The sequence below is a fragment of the Protopterus annectens genome, chromosome 3.part1 (genome assembly GCF_019279795.1).
Source record: "Protopterus annectens isolate FY-2018-M chromosome 3.part1, PAN1.0, whole genome shotgun sequence".
Lineage (NCBI taxonomy): Eukaryota > Metazoa > Chordata > Ceratodontiformes > Protopteridae > Protopterus > Protopterus annectens.
In genome coordinates, this window is record NC_056732.1 from 1,378,910,639 (window position 1) to 1,378,929,478 (window position 18,840).

At 39.4% G+C, this 18,840-nt stretch overlaps 1 protein-coding gene across 1 annotated transcript in view; it reads left to right on the forward strand.

The window, feature by feature from the left end:
* The window catches only part of OPLAH (5-oxoprolinase, ATP-hydrolysing), a 1,902,532-nt gene that overhangs the window by 1,370,950 nt on the left and 512,742 nt on the right, over positions 1–18,840 (forward strand). The window contains exon 17 of the mRNA XM_044067415.1: positions 2,415–2,575. Within this exon, the coding sequence (XP_043923350.1) occupies positions 2,415–2,575 (161 nt within the window). The remainder of the gene's footprint in view (positions 1–2,414; positions 2,576–18,840) is intronic.

Consider the following 18,840-nt stretch of genomic DNA (forward strand, 5'->3'; position numbering starts at 1 on the left):
TGAGTACGTAACTTCTTTTTTTATGCATAACTGTTTCCACTGTGTAATGAAGAGTGTTGTTTAGTTGCACTTTCTTCTGGGGCTTTTTTGTATTGGGAAGACAGAGCACCCATTAAGTTGTGCATTCATGGACATTTACATGATATTAAAAACAAACATAAGACTCTTCTAGATTCTCATGAAATTTTGTTTAAATTTCTGCTATTAGAATATCAATCTGAGATTCTCTTTTGTGGAGGGGAGAATACTCAGCAAATACATTAAAAAGAGAAATATGGTGGCAACTTGAACTGAATAGGTGTAATTCAGCGATAAATGCTTTTATATGTTTAAAGCCCTGCTGGATGCAAAGGTCTCTGGTTAAGATTTCTTCACTACTTAATTCTTTCTCTTGGTTTAACTTGTTTTATTCTAGTAGCATTTTAGGTTTGCTGTTTGTGATGACATTTTTATGTGTTTTACCTGATTAAGGGCCAGTTTCTTTGCCCAAAACGTTGTCAGTTACATTGCATTTTCAGACCATATCTTAACTACATTTGTGTTTAGATGTGATTTTGAAGCTGCCTTTTAATTTATTCTATTGACTTGGTTTTTCTTGTGCATTTTTTAAGAAGTTATTCAATTAAATGATCACCATTAAGTGCACTTTGCAGTGGTACATGTGGATATTGGACTCTTACAGTAATAAATCTAAGACTGTACTGTGTACATTCAGTAACTGAATACTGTACATAATGCAAGAGTAGACCACTGTAGCAATTACACTGAGGTTATGTTGCAGTGTGGTATCTAAAGTAAGGGTGGAATGGATTCCAGCACGTAGAGCAGGGGAAAATTACCATGACTTCAAAAATGGATTGAAGTATTAAACTCTTCAGGCATATACTCCGTGACAACGGACTGTTGCTTGTATAGTTTGAAGTATCAATAAAGTATTGCAACAAGTGGTATAATTTTTCTTGTTCCTGTTCCTTTTCAACATGTATTATTTTCTTTTCATTGTGTAGTCATCCACTGACCACTGGTCCTGAGAAGATCCACCTGTTACTGTAATCTACCCTATTAATTCTTCTTATTGGAGAAGAGAATTCGGTTCACAGTAGCATTATGACAAAATGTTTGAGACCAAACCCTTCTGTGGAAGAAACAAGAAGGCTTTTAATTGATTATCTCCCCTCCAGCCTGGCTGTCTAGCACCTTGCTGCCAGTTGAATTTGGTCAGCGGCTTCACTGAAGGGTATGCATAATGTTTTGGGTCTATATTATAAAGTCAAAGCTTTAGGCAATCGAATACCTAAAGCTTGACACCTGAACAGCAGAAGCTGTAAACATCGAATGGCCACTTCCGCAAATTCTTTCGTAGGGAAAGAATTTGCTTGGCTGGAGGAAAAAAAAATTCAAACCCTAATCAAGTGGGGGGCTTCACCCCCCCCCACACCCCCATGTAGGGGGCTGTGCTCCCACACCCCCCCCCAACTAAATATACCATCTTCAAGATCGCTGTACAGTTAAGAAAAGGGCAGATTCCTGATAATGGCCAAGCAAATTCTTTCCCTACGAAAGAATTCAGGGAAGTGGCCATTCGATATTTACAGCTTTCACTGTTTAGGTGTCGATCTTTAGGTATTCGATTACCTAAAGTTTTGATCACCTAATATAGACCCAATATTTTAAGCGTCTATATTATAAAGTCGAAGCTTTAAGTAATTGATTACCTAAAGCTCGACACCTAAACAGCGAAAGCTGTAAACATTGAACGTCCACTTCTGCAAATTCTTTCATAGGGTAAGAATTCGCTTGGCCAGAAAAAAAAATGTCAAAAACCTAATCTAGTGGGGGGCGTCACCCCCCAACTAAATATACTAACTCAGAGATCACTCTTCAGTGGAGAAAAGGGCAGATTCCCGATAACGGCCAAGCAAATTCTTTCCCTATGAAAGAATTCACGGAAGCGGCTGTTCAATATTTACAGCTTTCGCTATTTAGGTGTTGATCTTTAGGTATTCGATTACCTAAAGTTTTGATCACCTAATATAAGATCCTATTACAAGGGTATAGAGCAGTAAAGTATGCACCATAGTTAAGTGACTAGACCATCTTTATATTTGCCCTATGAAGTTACTTTCCTGGTTGAATATGTTGTGAAGCTTGACTTTACTGCAGAGTGTATGGTGAAGAGAATTTTACAATAAAAAATCACTGTGTACAATGAGGACTGATTATATTGCACTAGTGTGCACACAGTAGGATGTATTTCAAAGCAGTATGCATGTATGGTGATTGCAATGTATGTACTACATACCATGTGAATGAGCTGTACATTAGGAGTAGACTCTTTGTGTTTTGTACAGTGAGCGTGGATTGTGTTACAGTCTGGAACAGTTTCGTTACAATATGTTTTTCTATCTTTGCAGAGCAAATGGGCAGAATACTGCAGAGAACTGCTATTTCTACCAACATCAAGGAGCGATTGGATTTCTCATGTGCTCTGTTTGGCCCAGATGGAGGGTTAGTGTCCAATGCTCCCCACATTCCTGTTCACTTGGGTGCTATGCAGGAGACTGTTCAGTTTCAGGTCGGTATATATTAATCTGTATTTTCTGAACTATATGGGGAGGAAAGAGAGTCTCAATGTAGGATATATTAACTTATGGTAATACAAATATGTCATATGTTGTAATATTAGTTTTTATTAGGTAACTTTGTTTTTTTTTCACATATAAAATAATTCCAAATTCTTTCATTGCTAATTATCGTCTTTAACTGTTCAACATGCATACAGATTTAGTATCTGCAAAAGCATTTCCCGCAGACCCATTTTTATTCCCTCACTTGCTGTTTCTCTGATTTTCATTTTTTCCTGTCCTTACCCCCGATTGGCTGTAGATAGTTTTTTATTGCGTCTTTATTCTTTTGCTACCTTATGTAATTATCTTTAGAAGGGCTCTGTTTCCCACCTTGAAATTATCTTCTTCTCTCTCCATAGTGTTTGTATTTTTCCTTGTACAACTCTGTTTTTGCCACTGATGGTTTAATGTAATGAGTGTGAGTTGCTGTAGCCTTCCTAGGTTACATAGCTAGGTTAAGGCAGCTGCTGTCCCCCCTCCATTCCATCCCATTTTCCCCAGTATTCCAACCTTCTACCGCCCTTCCTGGACTTGATTCTGAGCTCAGGTGGGATTACCATTATAGGTTCATCTCCTTCTCTGGACTGCCCACTTCACTTTCCATTCTTTCATTGCTGCTCTTCCTTTTTATTGAAGCCTTGCTGCCATGCTGTCGATTAGTTTCCCTGTCTAGGTCCCTCTTCCAACTCCAATACAGCTTATCATTTTATTTATTTAGTTAGTTAGTTATTTAACATTTGTTTACAGGGAAAGTCCGGCTTGGAACAAAGTCAATTTTCAGCAGAGGCCTGCAAAGAAACACTCCAGACACATCTTTGTAATGTTTTCAGAAGTTTGTGCCCTTATTAATGACTGCAAAGGCTGTTTTCACTACCTGTCTATAAAAGTCTTTATCTTTAAAATGATTTGACATATTAATAAGAACTTTTCATGAAATAGTACTGAAAATACTCAGCTATATAATGTCTTTAGATTATGCTCCTAGTTTTAAAGACAGCAAAACAGATTTGTTTTAAATTTTAATAGAAAATATTAATTTCTTATGTCTTTTTCTGTCACATTAAAAAATGAAGCCCATGCACATATCTGTATGGAAAGAAGTGTTTTTTTTTTTTTTTAGGATCTTATAAGCACCATCCTTAGTATTCATTAATGCATCTCATGCACGATCTTCATTATGCTGTGGAGGTGGGGTGAAGGTCTGTAATTCATAAAAATTAATTGTGGTAGTGTGTGGAGAGTACAGTCTTATTCTTAGTTTCTTGAATGACAAGTGGCTGGTATGTTTACGTGTGTTAGGTGCTCCTGTACATTGGAGTGACAGGTAGCATGTAACCTGACAGCACTACACTGAGCTACTGAGAAAGGCAGCTGTCTACAGTACAGCTTTCCTTAACATGTAGCTACAATAGTTACATGTTAAGGCACACTGTATAGCAGTTTGCTGCTTTAGTGGTATTAATTGCTGGGATTCATGAATGAGTCAGTCTTTGTGGGCAGCACTATGGTCATTTCCATAGTATAATAATAAGGAGACCTTGCGCTATGCTTGCTGCCATTGACTAAAGCTTATTAGCATTACAGTGTGGTGATAGGACAGTGTGTGATGACAGGTTTGCTTTCACCGTAGGGGACTCCATTTCTACTAAGGATTTCTTCCTTGCAGCAGAGGTGTTGGCTTTTATTGTTTTTCTGGTGGCAGTACATTGTTCAGTACTTTATGCTGAACAGCATACTGGCAAATGAAAGAGATCACAGCACTGCCAGGCTCAACACCATTCTGCAGTCTACCATTTTTGTTGCATAACGTAACACTACTGGGACAAGATGGAACTACACAGATGCTACTTTGGTGACTGATGCATCATCAGATGATGGTCTTATTAGTTTAGTGGATAGGTATTTAGTGCACAGTGAAGAGGATTACACAAGAGGTATGTTGCTCACTCTTTTGTACCATTGCTCTGCAGAGTTTATGAATCAGAATAGGCTTTGTACAGCATTCTGTGTTGCACAAACCCTGTATAGTATTATAAGGGGGTTTTGAATACAGCTAAATACTTTGTTTTGGCAGCTTTCATATATGCTACCTTTAACAAAGCTGGTGGCTACACTGTTGTTGTAAACCGAATGTGTTAGCAATGCTGCAGTTTTTCAGTTTCAGAAAGCCATGCTCATCTGTATTTGGCCTTATCTATAGAAAAGCATGTGTCTGTATTAGATTTTTACTAAAATTTTCAAGACAAGACACTTGGATAGTCATCATTGCTGTACACCTAGTGCATACCTTTAACTGTAAATGGGGAAAAAGTCTGCTGCATGTTGAATTTCTGTCATTTTGCACTGGTCTTTTATTTTGCTATTACACTGGACAACAACATTTGCTATAACAATTAGAATTACAGAAGTATAATTTTGAGAAATTAATATTTTAATTTTACTGTTATAGCAACATAATAAAGACACAAGTCTGATATTTAGTTAGATTCTTAGCCTAAACACATCAAGTATATATGTGCCTTCTTGTGAACCGAATGACTTAAAACTGAATTCCTTTGTCTATATAAACCAACTGGTGATATGTACCAGTATGGGTCTGTAACTCTGATGCAGTTTACCATTTTCTTTTGTTTTGTTTTTTTAACAAGAAACATCTTTGTTAAATTATCATGCATGACATACAAAATCATACATTCATATAAATGAAAACAAACCATATTAACATAATTTTAGTGGCAGACATTATACATCACAAACCATACTGATATAATTTTAGTTGCAGATGTTATATATCACTTATAATCTGTCATTGTCAGTCAAACATAACATAGCTCATTCAAATCCTGCTTTCTTTTAAACCTCATTCCTCGTCTGCATGCATTGTTCCCACAGTTCCCATTTTTTTCTATGTAATTTCTCCCACTCTTTTCTAAAAATCACAATTCCAGTTGTTTTATATCTGTTAATATATTCACTTCTTGTAGTACAGTTGGTTTAGACTTTGATTTCCATTTTCTAGTAGTTGCTTTTTTGGCAGACACCATGATTAGACTCAGCAAGGTCTTACTATTTCTGGGCAATTTTGGTTTTGTATCATAGCTCAAAAAATAATTTCCTTAGTTACACCAATTTGGTCACCCAATATCTCTGACACAGTAGTCCGCAGGGAATCTTTAAAGTCTGGCAACTCAGTGCATTCCCAGAAAATATGTTCCCAATTACCCTTTTCCCCCATCACACCTTCAACATTTGCTGTCTACCCGAGGAAAAAATTCTTAGGAGTCTACTTTGGGGTATAAAAATACCTATATAAACACTTCCAAGCAAAGATCCTAAGTCTTCTAGACAATATTGCATGTTTGGCAGACTTACATACATCCCAGAGTTATTTCTTTGTGAATTGCTTTCCAGTCTCTCTTCCCAATCCTTTCGAACCTCCTATGATTGATTCTTATAGTTATCATGCAATATTTTATGTGCTCTACCAATTACTCCTTTTTTAACAACAGCTTTTGTTCTAGATTCTACTAAAAACTCTACCAGTGCTGGTCTTTCACTTAGAATCCCCATATTTATTGCTGTTTGCCTATACTCTGATTTCAGTCCTTTATAGGGAAGGCAGTGTTTGTCATCTTTCCATTCTATTACATTTCCCTCTCTAATTGTTTGCTTCCAATACCGTCATTCTTTTGCCAGTTTTCTCAGGTAAATTCCAGCCCCCTCTTGCCTATTCTCTGTATCCCTAATTGCAGTCACCAGTATCGTCAGACTCTCCTTTTTCCATTCCTGTGTTGGCTTAGTTCCTAGAATGCTTTCTGCTACTTTATGAATATAATATTCTGTATAGTTGTTATTATCCTTAAGGATCTGCATTTGAAATCCCAGTCTCTCCTTGTTTCTTGAGCTTCCCCCATTTCATCAGTATCATCATCCCTTTCCATTTTCAGTTATAGGTTTCTGCTTGTGCTATGTATAGGTGCATTAACTGTGTAGCTCTGCAATACTCCTTTAAATTGGGTAATCCCAAACTGCTTTGTTCTGTTGGAAGAATCAGCTTATTATCCCACATGACTCTTGTCGTTTTCCCCTCCCAGATAAAATCATGTAGCTCTTTATTAACTACTATCTACAGCTTCTCTTCTGGTTGATAAAAAATATGCCTGACCTGTGTATAAGACTAAAGGGACTAAAACATTTTAACTGATTGTATCTTACCATCCATGTCCATATAACAAAGCTTCCAGTTTCTCAGTTTTTGTATTCTTTTGTTTAGTCTCATCCCATATATTCTCATCTTTAATCCATACCCCTAAGTACTTCATTTTATCATGTCCCCATAAATATGGATATTGCTGAACCAATTCATGTGTGGGTACATAATTTACAGCTATTGCCATTGTTTTAGCTTCATTAATTTTGTATCTCAAAAAGATCTGAAACTGCCTCAAAATATTCCACAACACTGAAATGTCCTTTTCTGTTTTTTTTTTTTTTTTTTAGGTATAAAATAATATCATCTGCAAACTGAGCCAGCTTTTCTTGACTACCATACCAATTATATCCTTGAATTTCTGAGTCCCTTATTTTCTTTGCCAGTGGTTCTAAATGTAATGCAAATAAAGGGGAAAGAGGAAACCCTTGCCTGGTTCCTCTGCTCAAACAGAAATCATCAGACACAAGCCCACCCACTTTAATTTTCACCTCCAATCCCTCATATATATTTTCCAATCAACCTTATAATTTTATCAGGGAATTCAAATGCTTCCATTACCCTGCTCATAAACTCCTAAGTTACTCTGTCAAATGCTTTCTCTTTTTCAAGACCCACCAACAACAGTGGTATTTTCTTACATTTTGCTTTCCTCTGGATCATCAGTGTTCTGTTAATGTTGTCAAATGTTTGCCTCCCCTCCACAGAACCACACTGATCCATGTCTCTATCAACTTTGGCATCAATTTTGCCATTCTTTTAGCCACTATAGACATAAACACTTTATAATCATAGTTTATGATTGAAATGGGCCTGTATGAAGCTGGATCTGATGGGTCTTTACCCTCTTTAGGTATTACAGCCACCACAGCTTTCTTCCAGAATGTTAGAGCTTCTCCTCCTCCTGTTAAAATACTAATCTGATGTTGACCTTTTCATTCTTCCTCAACCCATGGGTTCAGATGCTATCCTTGGATCCAACTTAGCCACATACTTCAGACTTCGAATCTAGCTCTCAAGCTCCTTCCTCTAGCCATAATGCACTGTTCCATATCTGTTACCTTAGATACTGTTTGCCACCATCGAGAACAATTGCAGGTTCCTCTTTTGAGTGTTAACAGTTGTATTTTGTGAGTTATTTTAACCTTTTTCTTCTAATATAAAACGTTTTCCTTTTTTTCTTATCTTTGACTATCCTCCCTTTTAGTTTACCTCACAGGATGTTAAGATCTCTTTTTTACTTATTTTCTTCTCTCTTCTATTCATCGAGTAGAAAACTTTGATTACCATTGTTGGTATTGCTTTGCCTCCTCTGTTGCCATCAAGGTATCTTTAATCATTACCATTGCTAGTAATTAAAATCCTTTTCTAATTTTCCATTTTCTCAAAAAAAAATCTTCTCTTTACCATTTGGCTTTCCCTCTCTGTATTCGTTTACCATGTCGGATAAACTTACTGGATTAAAAAAAATGCAGTTCTTGTGGGGATAAAATCCCCAGTTTGGATGCCCACAAGGAGTGAATGTACCGTCTTGGAGCTGGGTACTTAGATACTACTTGTATTATTTATTCCACCTTTAATCCAAGAGGCTTGGCAGACAGATAGACTAAGTTGATTTTTATAGGTCTTCTTCCTGCTTCATCATCTTCTGGGGCTCAACCCCCCCCCCCAAAGTAACAAATCTGCTCCGTTGGAGTCTATTATATGCTCCCCAATGACATCCCCAAGGTCTTCGTCTGAGCCATCATCCAAGACCAGAATAACTTCAGATCCCAAGGCTCTGGCTCCTGTAATGTTTTCAGTAAGCCTTACAGCAACACCTTTGGATCCTAAGTCGTCAGCTCTGAAGCCTGGTACTTACAGGAGTCTAACTCCGGATTATGTCATGAAGCCTTTATCACCCACCCTGGGTTCTCCATTGCTTTAGCCACCAAAGAAACATTTCATACTACCATCTACTACTTCCTCCAGAAGTTTATCTGAAGCATATATAGACAGGATGATGCGAAAATTCCTCAGAACTCAGATTCAGATGGCGATCTTGCCAAATTCAGCCTGTATTGGATCTGTGAATCTTCCCACAACGTCTAAGACTCCAATTTTACCAGCAGTTTCAGAGTCCCAGGATCCGAAATCTTCAAGAGGTTTGGAGTTGGATCCAAATAAAATATGTTGTTCAACTCTGATTGTATCCCTGACTAGTTTTGCTCTGATACCCTCAGAATGGAATGGGTTCCCGAACCGAAGTGTTTGGCATATTTGGGAAGGCATGGATCCAATAACATTTAAGTCGCTCCCAGTCCCTCAGAACCTCGGCCCTGGATAGTTTGTGTCCAGGTCCCTCCTCGAGGCACAGATCTGAGAGTGGTTGAGACCTACCTTTGTTGGGAGATTCTAGTCCGAGGAGGCTGTTTGAAACCTCTCTGGGTCCATCTCCTTTGAGGTTGTGGAAAGAGCTTTTTCTCCCTGTAGATGACTGCCTTCTCATTTTTCAGATCCAACACCCTTCCCTTTGTTGGCTCCAAGCTCTGAGTTGGTCAGACCTACTCCACAGTGACAGCCAGTTCCAGTAAGTGCCCAATCAGTGCCAGTAGAGGAAATTCCCCTCTCTTTTGATGCCTCACGTGAACATCCCACAGAGGAGGTACATCAGAAGAGAATGTGCAAAAGGAGACACATTGACTCCCCAGTAGTGTCACTCCCAGAGGATACCAATTTTGATAAAGGAGAGGGGTCCCCCAGATCACCACTAGATGACATCTCCTTCAGAGACATTTTAGAGATCCTAAAGCAAAAAGATGACTGGTCTTCCCAAAACCCCTATCTGGAAGAATCAGTATTTTTGGAAACTTTTGGTTCTGGCCCATCTGCGTCTTGGGTAATCCCCCCCCCCCAGGTCTAATATGTCCCACCAGACTAGATAGGGTTTGGAGCTTATTCACACTTCTTTTTAGTGCCCAAGAAAACAGGGGACCTCAGACCAGTGTTGGATCTAAACAGTTTGAACCAGTATGTGAAGATGTTAAAGTTCTGAATGGTCACAGTACAGTCCATTTTACCTTTTCTTCACAAGAATGATTGGATGTGGTCGACAGATCTTCAAGATGCATAATATCACATCAAAATAGACAGGCACTCCAGAAGATATTTATACATTTGTCTGGGAGCTGGTCACTACCAATTTTCCCATAGTCGAGGGAAAAGTTGTTCACACAGCCTACCTTGACCTCGCAAAGGCTTTTGATGCCATTCCCCATTCAGGTATTACAGAAAAACTCACCAGCCTGAACATAAACCCGTATGTCATGAGATGGGTTGCCAACTGGCTTACAGACAGAACTCGCACAGTAAAAATAGCGGGCTCCAGGTCCGACTCTAAACTAGTCGCACATGGTGTCCCGTAAGGCTCTGTCCTGGGACCCCTACTGTTCGGCATATACTTCTCAGAAGTACAGGCAAACACATGAGGACTATGGTTAACCAAGTTTGCCGACGACTGCAAACTGGGAGCTATAATTGACTCTCCGGCTGACACTGACATCCTCCAAAAGGGCCTTACTGAGACAGACACCTGGTGTCAAAGTCATGGCCTCAAGCTAAATGCCAAAAAATGCATGGTCATCCCATTTGGGTAAAACAAAACACCCACGAATTACCACAAAGGTGGTAGCCCCCTTAATACAGAAGATGTAATAAGAGATCTGGAGACCCAGGTAGATTAGTAATCTCTCCTTTGACAATCATATTGCCAAAGTAGTTAGGAAATCCTTCTGTGTGGCCCATCCTAATGTACTAAAGCATTCGCATCTAGAAATAGAGGTTATAGTGCCCCTCTACTCGTCACTCATCAGACCCATCATAGAGTACAAAGCCCCGTTTGGGATGTACCTCACAAGACACTTCCAACAGCTGGAAAGACCACAAAAGTACCTCACCAAGAGGATTACTGGCCTCAAACATATATTCTATGTAGCCCGACTGAAAAAACTCCGGCTGTACTCAGTGGCATATCGCTTACTCACAGGTAGTCTCTGCCTGACTTACAAAGCCATGTCTAACTCAGAATTGATGGACATGCTCCACCTAATGAAATCCAAGTCCCTGCGAGCCACGTGCTCTAGTGAGCTAAACCTCACCACAACAATAAATAGAACATGCTGGAAGGATAGATTCCTGTCACAGACTCCCCATGCTTTGGAACAAAATTCCAAACTACATTAGGCAGAGCCCCTCACTAACACTCTTCAAGAGAAACCTTGACGAGTGTATGGGTAACAGAAAATACACCCCAGGGATCACTTCATTGGCTCTGCTTGACAGAGGATCAATTAATTAATCAATGGGGCGGCGAAAGCCGACACTCTGGCTAGGCTTATAAATGCCCTCGGGCAGATAGCCTAGTACCTACCTATGAACCTATAAGAGACCTGCCCTTCGACTCACCACAGCCCCCTGGGTGTTTACTAAATGTGTGGAAGTGGTGGCTGCTCACCTGAGACGCAAAGGATTCTGAGTGTTTCCATATCTGGATGACTGGCTTCTCACTGCCCCCTCCAAGCATCTTCTCCTACATGCCAGGGACTATTTGCTCTAGACTTGACAGTCTCTATGAATAACAATAAATTATGCCAAGTCAAACATGACACTGGTCCAGAGCCTGGAATTCATTGGTACACTTCTGAATACAAACACTCAAATAGCTTTGCTACCACTTCATCGCATATCCACCATCACATTACTCTCTCATCCATTTCCTCCTGCAAGATCAGTGTTTCAAGCATTAGACTCTATGGCAGCAGCCATTGTACTAGTTCCCCTGGCATGTTTCTTTGTGCATGTCCTTCAATGGAGTCTAACTGTTCAATGGTCCATTCTATGTCAACCCTATCTTTTCCAGCGAAACTAACTTCAATTTTCAAACAACACATCTATTGGTAGAGTCAGGTGGACGGCATTCATCTAGGCAGCCCTTTGTTTTGTTGACCCCCTTGGCCACAGTTGCTTCCCAACTGTGGTGGAGGGGGCATTCCTGGGAAGAATAGTCCAAGGCATGTGCCCCCCCCCCTCACAAGAGACCAATCTGTATTTCAGTGTACTAGAGATCAGAGCAGTCCTGTTTGTGTTGCAGGTTTTTCAAGATGCTCTCCCACTGGGGACAGTTGCAATTCAGGCCGACATGTCTATATTCTGGTACATCAACAGATAGGGAGGAACCCGATCTTATCACCTCTGCAGAGATCGCTTTCTAGTTGCAATGCGCATTCTAGCGAAAGCCAACTTGTTAGCAGACAAACTAAGCAGATTCATCTTGATGCCTCACGAGTGGTCTCTCAACCATTCTGTGGCAGAAAGAATCTTCAGTAGTTGGGGCCAATCTTGCCTCAATCTTTTTGCATCTCCTGACAACAGCAAGTTCAGGGGGTACTTCATACTTATAAGCAAACAGGCTGAAGAGCTCAGTCATCCACATTGCCCCATTCTGGCCTCGACAGGTATGGTTCCCCTTCCTTTGGTCTCACCTTCATTATCCTCCATGGATGCAGGAGCCATCTCTGTATTTCCTTTCTCACCCGTCAGGAATGCAACACCCCAGTATCCAGGCCCTCAGACTAACCACATGGTTTCTTCACTTCTGCAATGGTTAGATAGCCCAGGCTCTCTTCCGCTGTGCATACCATTATTTTGGCTTCTCAGAAAGAATGTACTAAAAAAGTGTACAAGAGCAAATGGAAAGGATTCTCCCTTTGGGCTTTGAATAATTACCTTGATCCTTTCTCTGCACCAGTTTCTGCAGTACTTCTGTTTTTAGCAGTACTTTTTAATGAAGGAGCTAGTTTCTCTATGCTCAAACTTTAGTTGGCAACAATTTCTAATTTCCACAGATAATCCCATACACTGGTAAAACAAACGTAAATCCAAAAGACAAGATCCAATAAAATGTTTTAATAAGAAATAGGTAAGCGTTTCATAAATAAAATATTTGCTTCATCAGACCTTCACATAACTAAAAGAACACTCCCATTAAATACACAGTCAATTTCAGACTAACCAATCCTGTGTTGAAACCTCATTACAGATAAAATTCTGCAGGTTAGCCATTTAGTTACCAGATGAGTTGATGTTCCAAAAACAGCATATAGTTATAAATAGATGTTTAAAATGCTGTTTAAAAATAATAATAATAATGAATCCACAATCATACGTCTATCAGAATGCATAACCATGTCACTAAAATAAACATAACAAAATTATTCAAATATGACATATATATACATAATACAAATCACTTCGTAACCTTCCTATTCTTAATTTTAGATGTGATGGTAATATGGTCATTAAGACCCTTTCCTAAGTGCGCTCTAAACTTAATAATCCATTTGAGCTCTTTCTCCTCAGTGACATTAGAAATATTCCCAAGTCTGACATTATCTCTGACTATCTCTAACGCATTAAATCTAAACTGATGGTTCCAAACCCATCTCTAGCATATGTTTTGGTACAGCACTATAAGTATGTCCCTTTCTCATACAGTATATGGTGTCCCTTATGCACTCCCTCAGACGTCTGTTTGTCTTTCCTATATAAAAGGAATGGCATACCACACACCGAGCAAGGTATACCAAATTTTTAGTGTTACAGTCAGCATTTATTCTTCTATCATATCTAACTCCTGTGTCTGGATGCTCAAAGGTAGTTCCTTCATGCACATACAAAAATTAGAGTGACCACATCTTACTGTTCCTTCTCCTTGTGGTTGTTCTATCAGTCATTCAGCTGTTCTTGGATAACATAACCTCTGTTTCAGATTTCTGGTGTTCCTATAGACTATAGATGTTTGATCTCCTACTAATCCTGAGATCTGACTATCCAGATGTAAAATGTGCCAGTTCCTTTCTAAAATGTCTCTCAGAGCTTTATTATCACTGGTATATGTAAAGGTACAGGGAATTTTATTCATATGTATTCCTTCTCATATTCAAATTATTGTTATGACTGGAGTAGTAAGGTTTAGCTCTATCATTCCTAAGTTGTTTGGTAACTTGACATGCTTCCCGTATATCATTATTATTATAATACCCCCTATTTACAAAGTCAAGTTCCAGTTGACCCAATCCTTTTTCAAATTCAACATCTCTGTCAGCTATTCTAGAGCATCTCATGGTTTGACCTTTAGTAATATTTTTAAGTATGTGCTGGGAATGCATGCTTGTTCTATGTAGGTAAGCTGCCCTATGACACTCCTTCCTATATTGGTCAGTGTGGAAATACCCATTGCTATCTATACTTATTTTGATACCCAAGACTCTATTGCAGTCTTAGAATGTTTCCCAGTAAATTTCAGGAATCCGTTACTGTTGTTTAGGAATTCAACAAATTCATATAGCTGTTGTATATCACCACTCCATAGGAGGAAAAGATCATCAACAAATCATCGATAAAATTTCAAACTACATAAAGCTAATGGGTATGATAACATAACCTCAGTTTCCCATTCAGACATGACCATAGTGGCGCAGCTATTGTCACATGGTGTGCCTGTAGCTACGCCAGAGGTCTGCATGTACTATTGCCCATCAAATACAAAAATGTTGCTTTCCAAAATCAACTACAGTAAGTAACAAATCAAGTCAACATGTTCAGAATAAAATTGTTGTCGCATCAAAAATTTTTTGACCATTGTAATTCCTTCCAAATTGGGTATCACAGTAAAGAGGGATGTGACATCTAAGGGGCAGCATCCATATGTTCTCTTTCACATTGGTAGGTCTACCACCAGTAAATTCATATAACTCTTGTAAAAATTAAATTGTTTGCTATCACATATGTATTCATAATTCTGTAAAATTGGCTTCAATTGCTTATCAACATATATTGATAGTGGCTCGGTGAGCCAACCACCACCAGCTACAATTGGTCTGAAAGGTGGTGCAGAAGAATTCTTATGAATCTTTGGTAGTCCCTGTAATGTAGGGACTAATGGTTGATCTAACAAAAATACCTAAACAACTCTGATAATAGTGCAGCTATTCACACATTCAATTAAACCATTTAATACTCTTTCTTTAGTAATTTCAGTAGATTTGGTATCTATACATTATAGGTTTATAGGTAGGTACTAGGCTATCTGCCCGAGGGCATTTATAAGCCTAGCCAGAGTGTGTCGGCTTTCACCACCCCATTGATTAATTAACTGATCCTCTGTCAAGCAGAGCCAATGAGGTGATCCCAGGGGTGTATTTTCTGTTACCCATCCACTCGTCAAGGTTTCTCTTAAAGAGTGTTAGTGAGGAGCTCTGCCTGATGTAATTTGGAATTTTGTTACAAAGCATGGGGAATCTCTGTGACAGGAATCTATCCCTCCAGCATGTTCTAGTTATTGTTGTGGCGAGGTTTAGCTCACTAGAGCGCGTGGCTCACAGTGACTTGGATTTCTTTAGGTGGAGCATGTTCATCAATTCTGAGTTGGACATGGCTTTGTAAGTCAGGCAGAGATCACCTCTGAGTAAGCAATATGCCACTGAGTACAGCCAGAGTTTTTTCAGTTGGGCTGCATAGGACATATGTTTGAGGCCAGTAATCCTCTTGGTGAGGTACTTTTGTGGTCTTTCCAGCTGTTGGAAGTGTCTTGTGAGGTACATCCGAAATGGGGCATTGTACTCTATGATGGGTCTGATGAATGACGAGTAGAGGGGCACTATAACCTCTTTATTTTTAGATACGAACCCTTTAGTAATTAGATAGGCCACATAGAAGGATTTCCTAACTACTTTGGCAATATAATTGCCAAAGGAGAGATTACAATCTACCTGGGTCCCCAGATCTCTTATTACCTCTTCTGTATTAAGGGGGCTGCCACCTATGTGGTAATTCATGGGTGTTTTTTTTTTCCCCAAATGGGATGACTATGCATTTTTTGGCATTTAGCTTGAGGCCATGACTTTGACACCAGGTGTCTGTCTCAGTAAGGCCCTTTTGGAGGATGTCCGTGTCAGCCGGAGAGTCAATTATGGCTCCCAGTTTGCAGTCATCAGCGAACTTGGTTAGCCATAGTTCTTCTGCGTTTGCCTGTACTTCTGCAAAGTATATGCTGAACAGTAGGGGTCCCAGGACCGTGGCTTGCAGGACACCACTTGTGACTGGTTTAGAGTCGGACCAGGAGCCCGCTATTCTTACTGTGTGAGTTCTGTCTGTAAGCCAGTTGGCAACCCATCTCGTGACATAGGGGTTTATGTTCAGGCTGGTGAGTTTTTCTGTAATACCCGAGTGGGGAATGGTGTCAAAAGCCTTGGCGAGGTCAAGGTAGGCTGTGTGAACCACCTTTCCCTCTTCTGTGGCCTTGGTGACTGTCTCGAAGAAGTCAACCAGGTTTAGTAGGCATGATCTGCCCTTAACAAAGCTGAACTGGGTCAGGTCAAGTGTTTGCAGGTTCCCAATGTCTTTATTAATGAGTTCCATGATGATGCACTCCATAGCCTTGCAGACCAGGCTAGTCAGGCTTATGGGACGATAGTTGCCAGGGTCAGTTGTGGCCCCTGCTTTGTGGAGAGGAATAACCATTGCTATATGCCATTCTGCACATAGCCTGTGGAGAGGCTGAGGTTGAACAGTGTGTTTAGGTGGGGGGTTAGTTCGTTCTGTAGTTCGTGCAAGACACAGCCTGCGACACCATCTGGTCCCATTGACGCTGTGTTTTTGGCTTTTGAAAGGGCTGTTTTCACCTGTGCGTCTGTGATTTTTGGGACACTACACTTTTCCGGTATTGTTGTGGGCCCTTTTGGAGGTGAGAGTGGGGTGAAGTTTGCACTGAATCTATCTGCCAGGATGTTGGCAATATCAGTAGGTTCAGTATATTTTGTGCTATTTTGCACTAGTTCAGTGCATATCTGCGAGTTGCCACTTAGATTCTTAACATAGCTAAAGAAGGCTTTGTGGTTATCTTTTGAATCCTTGGCTATTTTTCTTTTGAAGTAAGCCTTGGATAATTTCATGAGGGACCTTAGTTTCTTACTGATACTGATCAAGGATGTCTTTCCTTCTTGGGATTTACTTTTTTTCTGAACTAGTTTCCTCCTTCTATTGTATAGCCTGTTTATTGCAGGGGTCCACGAAACTGGTTTCCTTCTCTTAGAGGAGTGAGTCTTGGTTTTGCTAGGGTTGGCATGATCCATGCATCCTTGTAGGTGCTCATAGAGTGCATTTGTAAAGGTTTCTGCATCTTGGGCAGTGTTATCCTTTAGCGTGGGGGCTGTGAAACTTACCACCTCTGTCTTTTATATACCAACTCATCTTGTAACATATCATTAATGCTTTCAAAGTAATATTTCCTGTCCATTATTACAATGAGTCTCCCCTTGCCTGCTGGATGTATGACAATCGAGGGATCTGTTTCAAGTTGTCTAAGTGCTTGTTTTTCTGTCACAGTAAGATTTTCAAACCTATTATCATATTTCCTATTATTTGTGCAAAATAATCATAGATCTCCTTTTCACATAATTTATAAAAGGCATCAAGCATTGGATGGCATTGCAGGTTATATACACTTGGTTTCCTAATGATAATGTAATTTTCCTGGGTAGCATTACTGTTAAACATTATTTTTAATTGTACATTTCGCCATCAGCAGAGGAGATGAGCGAGACACATCAATCAACGAGGGAAAGGAGCAAGCTGTCTGATGTGGTGGTGAGACCGAAGGTTCCAACGGTTTTGAAACAGCCGTTTTTTTTTTCGCTTCCCCTGCCCATATGCTCATAAAGGAAGCAGTCGACCATTTCAGTGGAGCAATGAGGAAGGAACAAGAGAAGAACAGAGCCTCGAGATGTCAACACCATCCAGAAGATGTGGAATCCACCAGCAAAGCACTAGTGTGGACCATTTCAAACAGATATTTGACTGATGCAGAGCGTGTTGTGTTAAATAAAGGCCTTCCTTTATTCCAGCCCAACCTGTGGACATAGCAGATACTCTGATTGATTGTAAGTTATTTTTACAAAATGTACAATTAAAAATAATGTTTGACAGAGATACTACCCAGGAAAATGACATTATCTTTAGGAGACCAAGTGTATATAACCTGCAATGCCATCCGATACTTGATGCTTTTTATAAATTATGTGAAAAGGATATCTATGATTATTTTGCACAAAATAATAGGAAATGTGAAATGCAAGGGCCTTAATCCAATCATTCCCCAATGCAATAATAAGAAAAAGGACATAATTTTTTCTTGTGTCATGCTCTTTTGATCAGACTTTTCTAATTTTTTTTTTAAGTTGCAGTGCCTACATTTCTTATAAGTGAACAAGGAGAAAGAGAGAAAAATGAAAAAAAAAATAGGGGCACCTGTTTACTTTAGTATCCCCATTACACTTGAAAATAACTGTGAAATATTTACTTTATAGCATGCAGATTATATCATGTATTATAAAAATACTACTGTTAAGAACATTTTGTTTTACTTACAGTTGACTCTCTCCCTCCTGCTCCTCTCTCCTAAGTGTTCTTCCAAACATTAATGGCAAGTTTAACAAGACCAAAAATGTCCAATATTTCCAGGTTTTCTTGATCTGTCTTGCTTCAGAAATATAACTAATGATTTGTAATCCCACATTTATTTGTCAGTTTCCGAGTTGCTGGATTTATTCATCTTTATCTCTATTTCCCAAATCCATTCTGCTTCATTTCCAATGTGCTCTCAGTTCTTCTAGTCAACTCTTGAGCTTTTTCTGTGTCTCAAGCATTTTCTTTTGAAACTTTGGAAAAGGTTTTACTGGCACAGTCTCTCTGTGGTCTTTATTACCAGAAGAACAAGCTTTCACGGCTCACTTTTGTTGGGCAAACGTATTGTATTTTCCTTCTTATCATATTCTGCATCAAAAAATGATTTTGTCCCGCCAGGAAAAAATATTCTGAAGATAGCTGGGTACAGCAGTTTAATCTCATGCCTGATTTTCAACATTCCCGGATTAGTGCAATAAATTTACTCCTCTTTTGCTGGGTGTA